Raw genomic sequence first — 9,354 nt, forward strand, 5'->3', positions numbered from 1 at the left:
GCCCCTTTGACCATCATGTATTCATCTGACTGTGAATAGTTGCTAGTACACGCAGACCTTCCTCCCTGACCCTGAGAATTTGCTTCAAGCCTGTGGTCATGGGCAGGGAAAACATCTCAACATGAACGTTGTATTGCTTGACTTTAAAGGGATAACCCCTCAGCGAGGTGTTTTATTGAGCTTCCGTCCTTGGCTTATCACAGACCCAATTCTGTGAATGATGTAGGAGAGGTCATTTTATTCTTTATCTTCCAAATCAGGAGAGAACAGGTGACTCCTCCAAAAGCCTGGTAAGAATCAATGGTGGATTGAGGACATGGATCAGGTTTATGACTCCCTGTTGGAGTCTTTCCTCCATCTTTACCTGCTTTAGAGGTCTTGGAATATTTTGACTAGTACCTGGTAGAGAATGTCTCTAACAGTATATATGCATTATTCCATGGTGAAAAGTTTGATTTCAGACTCACTATTCCGGATTTCCTGTCCCTTCTTTTCCAGCAGTAAGGTAAGCTTCTATAATCCATATGTGTGTGTGTGTGTATGTATATATGTATACATAGACTGACATATATATATATATATACATATGTATATTTATACGTATACATACATATGTATGTATATGTATATATATGGATATATATGGATATGTGTGTATGGATATGTATGTCGGTCTATGTATACATATATACATATGTATATTTCTTTATTTAAATTCAATTTAGTTAACATATACTGTATTGTTAGTTTCAGGGGTAGAATTTAGTGGTTCATCAGTTGCATATAACACCCAGTGCTCATTACATCAAGTGCCCTCCTTATTGCCCATCACCCAGTTACCCCATACCTCCACCCACCTCCCCTCCAACAACCCTCAGCCTGTTCCCTAGAGTTAATTGTCTCTTATGGTTTGCCTTCCTCTCTGTTTTTATCTTCTTTTATTTTTCCTTCCCTTCCCCTATGTTCATCTGTTTTGTTTCTTAAATTCTACATATGACTAAAATCATATGGCATTTGTCCTTCTCTGACTGATGTATTCCGCTTAGCGTAATACCCTCTAGTTCCATACATGTCGCTGCAAATGTATTTTTACTGAGAAGTATAATTCATGCGAAATCCGTGGGGCTACTCTATCTACTATGAATTATTTGAGCACAGAAATAGATGATTTGAACATTATTTCTAAAGTAGTGAGCTGAGCCTGGGATTTAAATATCAAAACTTCCATCAATGGGGAGTTTAGTGATATTTATGGAATGTATTCATGCTGCTGTCTTTAGAAGGATGAGCCAAACAAAAAAAGATAGGTGATGCTCTTATTCGGTAAGTTTTAAATTCCTCTTATCTGCTCTCTCTCTCCTCTCACTGGAGGTTAAGAAAAACAGAAGAGAGTGAAATAAACATTCTATAAACTACAGAAGTGTTAGATTAACCAGATCTGTACTCCACTGTAATCTTTCCTGCATAGTGTCCTCCTTATTATTCTTGCTGGCACATCTGCGAAGGCCAATGATAAGGTCACTAAAAGCTCAGGCTTTTGATTTGGTCATGGCTGCGTTTGAATCTTGACTCTTCCTCATCGGAGCCGAGTAGTTGTAGAGCTTTACTAATTCCTCAGATCCTCAGTTCTCTTAATGGTAATGTGGAAGTGATAATTCTACATACCTCACAATATTACCCTGAATTTAAATGAAATGATATGTGTTCACATACACACACACATAAATATATATATGTACAGACATGCATAAAGAAAACATATATGCATGTAGCTCTTGCTGTTTGTAGAACACGCCACTTTCTAAGAGTGGTTACGATTGTCAGAGGCTGACAAACCTAATGACTTTGGACCCTGGGCTTCTGGAGGGAAGATGTGCAGAAGCGGGAGGACAGTGGGAGAGGATGATTAGCAGAAGAGAGATGTCTTCCTAAAGGCTTCAAACTCAAATTAAAAAGATTTAAGACACTGTTCCTCCGCAAGAACATATCACATAAAAAAAGTTTTAAATGTGGAGCTCACCACCAAAACAGACCTGCCGGCCAAAGACAGCCAACAGACGAGGACTTTTCAGCCCTTGATCCTGGATGATAGTAAGGAGAGGAAGAATGAGTTTCAGAAAGGACATTCTTTGACTCATGCTACAATATGGATTTTAAGAAAGAAATTAATCAAAAGAATGGCTCATTTGGAATGGCTACAACAGCTGCTCGAGCTGGCAGAGGACGGACAGACTGAGGAACACTGGAAGGGACAAAATCATCAGTGGACCAAGTGTGTGAGAACAAGGAAATCAAAGAGAGGCTCAAAGGTTTCAGAACTGATCCCCCCTGCCCCACTGCCCCGAATCCCTACATGTTACAACCCACCGTTCTCAAACAAACACAAGGGCTATCATTCCATCCAATAAATAATACTACAGCTACCGTATATGTTAGGCCATGCTAACCACCCAGCATTTTGCTCATTGTTTTTTTTTATTTTTTTATAATAATTTTTTATTATGTTATGTTAGTCACCATACAGTACATCCCCAGTTTTTGATGTAATATTCCATGATTCATTATTTGCGTATAACACCCAGTGCACCATGCAATACGTGCCCTCCTTAATATCCATCACCAGCCTATCCCATTCCCCCACCCCCCTCCCCTCTGAAACCCTCAGTTTGTTTCCCAGAGTCCATAGTCTCTCATGGTTCATTCCCCCTTCTGTTTACCCCCCCTTCATTCTTCCCTTCCTTCTCCTACTGATCTTATTTCTTATGTTCCATAAATGAGTGAAACCATATGATAATTGTCTTTCTCTGCTTGACTTATTTCACTTAGCATAATCTCCTCCAGTCCCGTCCATGTTGCTGCAAATGTTGTGTCATCATTCTTTCTGATGGCTGAGTAATATTCCATTGTACATATGGACCACATCTTCTTAATCCATTTGTCTGTTGAAGAGCATCTCGGCTCCTTCCACGATTTAGCTATTGTGGACAATGCTGATATGAACATTGGGGTGCATATGGCCCTTCTCTTCACTACGTCTGTATCTTTGGGGTAAATACCCAGTAGTGCAATGGCTGGGTCATAGGGTAGCTCACTTTTTAACTTTTTAAGGGACTTCCACACTGTTTTCCAGAGTGGCTGTACCAACTTGCATTCCCACCAACAGTGTAAGAGGGATCCCCTTTCTCCACATCCTCTCCAACATTTGTTGTTTCTTGCCTTGTCAATTTTTGCCATTCTAACTGGCGTAAGGTGGTATCTCAATGTGGTTTTGATTTGAATTTCCCATTGTTCCCATTGTTTATAAGGCATGATGTCTTTATTTCCCTCAACAATACCTTGAGGTAGATCTCATGACAATCTTCATTTTGTATATGGAGAAAATCAGGTCCAGGTACTGAGGTTGGAACCAACGACCCTTCGGTAGTCAGGGATAGGGCTGATGTGCCCCTCTTCCCAGAGCCCAAGCTCTACACCCGACGCTGTGCCTTGTTCTCTGAATTGCCTCTGCTGGTTGTATATGCCCCTACCTACTGCTCCAGTCACCCCACTACATCTACTCTGCTTGTATGCCTCCGTTACCCAAGTATAAAGCCCCAAACGCTGATTTGGGGACAATGGAGACAATGAGTAATTGCAAATTGAGTTAAGTTCAATTTTACCTGAGTTAAGACCAGTGGACTGAAGAAACACGCTTGGGTACAAAACTTGGCTTTGGCAGTATAATGTTGTAAACATAAATACATGACATAATCTCTGTGCTTCATAAATTAAATGGGGGTAGTAACCAGTCAATCTCATAGGGTTGTTAAAAAAAAAGAATGAATATATGCATAGTGTCTAAAATAGTTTCTGTCTAGAGCAACATACAAGTATAAACATTTAATGACCCATGGAACTGAAATGACAGATATATTTGATTCCAGACATGCCATCTTTTTTTTTTACTTTTTTTTTTTACTTTAAATTCAGTTAGCCAAGGTATAGACAAGCAATCTTGATCAAGACATTCTTTTTTCCACATCTCAGTTTACAAACTTACAAAATTTAGAAAGTGGGACATGATCCATGAAGATCCTTCAGTTTTAGCAATGTATAACTATATAGATAATTCATGCATTAAATTTTGTGTCAAGCTCACACTTGAGATCTGAGTAATATGAAGTAAGCATTATTGGTATAACGAAACCATGCACATCTATCTATGTGTCTATCATCTTTCTATGTATCTCTTTCAATTTCACTTAGATTACCTGTTTGTTTTTTATTCTATTTCTTTACTTCTTATCCCTACAGGGCTTCCTGTGATTCCCCAACAACACCCATGGGAAACAACACGGAAGTGACTGAGTTCATCCTGCTGGGACTAACCGATGCCCCAGAGCTGCAGATCCCCCTCTTTATCATGTTCACTCTCATTTACCTCATCACTCTGGTTGGAAACATGGGAATGATTGTCTTGATTCTCTTGGACTCCCGTCTCCACACGCCCATGTACTTTTTCCTCAGTAATCTGTCTCTGGTGGACTTTTGTTACTCTACGGCTGTCACTCCCAAAGTGATGGCTGGGCTCCTTGTGGGAGACAAGGTCATCTCCTACAATGCATGTGCTGCTCAGATGTTCTTTTTTGTAGCCTTGGCCACCGTGGAAAATTTCCTCTTGGCCTCAATGGCTTATGACCGTTTTGCAGCAGTGTGCAAACCCCTCCACTACACCACGACCATGACAACAACTGTATGTGCCTGTCTGGCCATAGGCTCCTACATCTATGGTTTCCTGAATGCCTCCATCCACATTCGGGACACGTTCAGTCTGTCTTTCTGCATGTCCAGTCTGGTCCATCACTTTTTCTGTGATGTTCCAGCAGTCATGGTTCTCTCTTGCTCTGATAGACATGTCAGTGAGCTGGTTCTTGTTGTTGTAGCAAGTTTCAACATCTTTTTTGCTCTCCTCATTATCTTGATTTCCTACCTGTTCATTTTTATCACCATCCTGACGATGCACTCAGCTGAGGGATATCAGAAGGCTTTGTCCACCTGTGCCTCCCACCTCACTGCAGTGTCCATCTTCTATGGGACAGTCATCTTCATGTATGTGCAGCCCAGCTCCAGCCACTCCATGGACACAGACAAAATCGCATCCATGTTCTACACTATGGTCATCCCCATGCTGAACCCCCTGGTCTACAGCCTGAGGAACAAAGAGGTTAAAACTGCATTCAAGAAGGTGGTTGAGAAGGCAAAATTGTCTCTAGGCTTTGCCTCTTAAAGTGTAGGATCCACAGTGACCTGTGTCATTGCTGTCAGGTCTCTAACATGCAATAACCATTTTAATGCTCACACTGCACCTAAATTACTGAGGTGATGCCATTTCTTGTTCAAAAATCTATCATCTTGGGGCGCCTGGGTGGCACAGCGGTTGAGCGTCTGCCTTTGGCTCAGGGCGTGATCCCGGCATTATGGGATCGAGCCCCACATCAGGCTCCTCTGCTATGAGCCTGCTTCTTCCTCTCTCACTCCCTCTGCTTGTGTTCCCTCTCTCGCTGGCTGTCTCTATCTCTGTCAAATAAATAAATAAAATCTTAAAAAAAAATCTATCATCTTGGGGTGCCTGGGTGGCTCAGTCGTTAAGCATCTGCCTTCGGCTCAGGGCATGATCCTCGAGTCCTGGGATCGAGCCCCACATCAGGCTACCTGCTCAGCGGGACGCCTGCTTCTTCCTCTCCCACTCCCCCTGCTTGTGTTCCCTCTCTCGCTGGCTGTCTCTCTCTGTCAAATAAATAAATAAAATCTTAAAAAATAAAATGAAATAAATTTATCATCTAGAAGAGAAAATGTATGTCCAAATATGTGACATCCGAAGAGGGATGGCCAAGAGGAATCTTAAGAATTTGGGGGCCCTGCTTGTAGTAATCTTTATTAATTATATATCCATTATTTTTTCTACCATGTGGCAATGCAAGCCTCCATGTAAACCATGGCACACACAAATCCACGAATGGAAGCATGTGTAAGAATCCTATATGTGCACACACACAGGAGGGGGAAATTAGTTAAAGGAGTTGAATGTAGTGTGACTAATTCTTAATAAAAAAGTTAAAATAACATTTAAATATTAGAATATAAATTTATGTCCGACATTATTTATTTCCATAGTTGAAAAATTTACAAGAGTCCAAAATGGGGATTAAGAGTACAGTATCTTGATAAGCACTGAGAAATGTATAAAATTGTTGAATCAATATATTGTACACTTGAAACTAATACAACACTGTATGTTAATTATACTTGAATAAGAAAAAAATGATTTAAGATGGAGGAAAAAAGTCCCAAATGAAGTAAAACATGACATAATGATTTTTTTGAGAGAGAGAGAGAGCAGGGGGAGGGACAGAGGAGAGAGAGAGAGGGAGAGAGAGAATCTTTTTTCTTTTTTGTGATACGTTAGTAACCATACAGTACAACCTTAGTTTTTGATGTAGTGTTCCATGATTCATTGTTTGCATATAACACCCCGTGCTCCATGCAATACATGCCCTCTTTAATACCCATCACCGGGTTAACCCATCCCCCTACCCCCCTCCCTTCTAAAACCCTCAGTTTGTTTCCCAGATTCAGGAATCTTGGGTGGCTCACTTGGTTAAGTGTCCGAATCTTAATTTCTGCTCAGGTCATGATCTCAGGGGTTGTGAGATCAAGCCCTGCATTAGGCGGTGAGCTGGGCATGGAGTCTGCTTGCTCACAGCCTAATGAGGGCTTGATGTCACAACCTTGAGATCATGACCTGAACAGAAATTAAGAGTTGGACACTTAACCAACTGAGCCACCCAGATGCCCAAATACATGACATAAGTTTTTAAATAAAGATATATGCCTTTTGTGGCACATTTTATTCAGAGCTACAACATACACTATTTTATTTATTTTTTTAAAAAAATTTTATTATATTATGTTAGTCACCATACAGTACATCCCTGGTTTTTGATGTAATGTTCCATGATTCATTATTTGCGTGTAACACCCAGTGCACCATGCAATACGTGTCCTCCCCACCACCCATCACCAGCCTATCCCATTCCCCCACCCCCCTCCCCTCTGAAGCCCTCAGTTTGTTTCTCAGAGTCCATAGTCTCTCATGCTTCGTTCCCTCTTCTGATTACCCCCCCTTTCTTTATCCCTTTCTTCTCCTACCGATCTTCTATTTTAAAGGGATTAATATTCTGTCTTCGGTATTTGTTAGAAACAGATTTATCACGGAGCAATTTTCAAAGAAAGAAGGCCAGAAGAAAGAAAGTTGATCCGTATATAATAAAGGAATTTTCTAAGTTTTCTGTTTATAATTGTCCTTTCTTATAATTTGTGAAAAAATAAGGGCATGGAGTAATGATCACGTGAGCTATTTTTCTCTCTGGGAACACTGTGAGACGGCTAGTGCTCCTCATTCAGAGACACTGGTTTCCGATGAGCTACACCACGTCCAGCTGCTCTCCTGCTTGCTCCTTGCACTTCACTCACACTGAGCGCCCTGCTGTTCCTGGACGATCCAAGCTCCCTCCTGCCTCAGGGTCTTTGTACTTGCTGTTGCCAGCGCCCAGAAAGCTCCCTCACGTCCCTCAGGTCTTCGCTGAAGTGTTACCATATCACAGTCTCCCCGCCCCCCATGGACACTGTTCCCAACTTGCTTTATTCTTCGTAGTCCTGATCAGTACTCAAGTATTTCTGTTTACTTGTTCGTTAGCTTGTTATTCATTTACCTGTCTACCTAACACATACACAACACAAGAAGAGTGACTTTGTCTTCTTTATTAACAACTTTATCCCCGAACAGAAGTTACACCATGGTTCATACTAATCTCTCAATAAACAGTTGTTAAATTAATGAATAGATAAATTAAACTTTGAATCCAGAAGTCAATATATTTGAACTACTGATAATTATAGTTGATTACCCATTAGGCAATCCTTTAAAAAAGAATTTGAGAGCATTTTAGGAGATGTGGCTCTTTACTTTCTATATTCTCTCACTCGCTATTTTCATTTCCTGCTTTCGTACAAATAACTTTCGGAAGTCATGCTATCACATGAATCATATCAAACCATCTTAATTCTTTTCTGTTAGGAATTTCTCATTAAATGAAAAATAACACATGAAATACATTTTATTTAGTAAATTGTAAAAACACAAGACACTTCATCAAAAGCTAATGATGTACTGTATGGTGACTAACATATCATAATAAATAATCAAAAAAGATTTGAGACTGCAAAAAGTTTCCTAAATGACTCAATTTGCAAAAGTCCTTCATAAATAATGGTTATTCAATCAACTCCAGTGACTCTAAACATCCATACAAAATGTAGGTATGACAACACTTTACAACAATAAACATAACCTACCTCAATATGCTAATATAATATACAACCATTGTGTATTTTATCTGACTTCCAGGTGAGCTCAATTTTATGATAAAGTTATCCAAAGGAATTTTTACCCATCTTCTTTTTCCTATATCCATGGTTTTAATTTATTTATTCTGTTTTTTTATTATTTTAAAGATTTTATTTATTTATTTATTTATTTATTTATTTATTTATTTATTGAGAGAGCTCAGGGGGAGGGGCAGAAGGACAGAGAGAGAGAATCCCAAGCAGACTCTTCGCTGAGCACAGAGCCCTATGCCAGGCTCAATTTCACCCTCCTGATATTTTGACCAGAGCCAAAACCAAGAGTCTGGCACTTAACACACTGAGCCACCCAGGTGCTCCCATGTCTATGATTTCAAAAGCATTCAACTTCTCAAGATTTGCAAACCTGTTCTTGAATGTCCTAAGAGGGTCATGCTGACATTGGTGGGGTCTGTGTGATACAAACACAAATATCTGCTCTGAAGTCTATGAAAATGATTTCTCTTCTGGAGCCATTTTTTAATAATTACTTTAAATATATCTTTAAATTTGAAAATGATTTTAGATTATCAGAATATTTGCTGAGATATTATAGACAAGTCCCACATACCTCTCACTCAGCTTCCCCTAGTGTTAACATCTTACTTTATCATAATACACTAGTCAAAACTAAGAAACCAGGATTGATACATTACTATTCTCTAAACTTCAAGAATTCATGCAGATTATTATTTTTCAACTAATGTCATTTCATCTTACAGGGTCTGATCTAGTATCCAGCCCTGAATGTATTGTCCTGTCTCCTTAGTCTCCTCTGATCTGTGACAGTGTCTCAGTCCTTCCCGGATTTTCACCACCTTAATAGCTTTTCAGAAAAATAACAAGAGCCATTCTCATCATGTCTGATCTGGGGACACATATTACCAACATGACTTGTGACGGGATCTTCAC

General features: G+C 39.8%; 1 protein-coding gene across 1 annotated transcript; it reads left to right on the forward strand.

The window, feature by feature from the left end:
* The first annotated feature begins 4,321 nt into the window (after positions 1–4,321).
* Positions 4,322–5,266, forward strand: LOC125282273 (olfactory receptor 5B3-like). The gene has a single exon (XM_048216564.1). It carries the CDS (start codon positions 4,322–4,324, stop codon positions 5,264–5,266), a length of 945 nt encoding a protein of 314 aa, XP_048072521.1.
* Positions 5,267–9,354: the final 4,088 nt, after the last annotated feature.

The sequence above is a fragment of the Ursus arctos genome, unplaced genomic scaffold (genome assembly GCF_023065955.2).
Source record: "Ursus arctos isolate Adak ecotype North America unplaced genomic scaffold, UrsArc2.0 scaffold_23, whole genome shotgun sequence".
Classification (NCBI taxonomy): Eukaryota; Metazoa; Chordata; class Mammalia; order Carnivora; family Ursidae; genus Ursus; species Ursus arctos.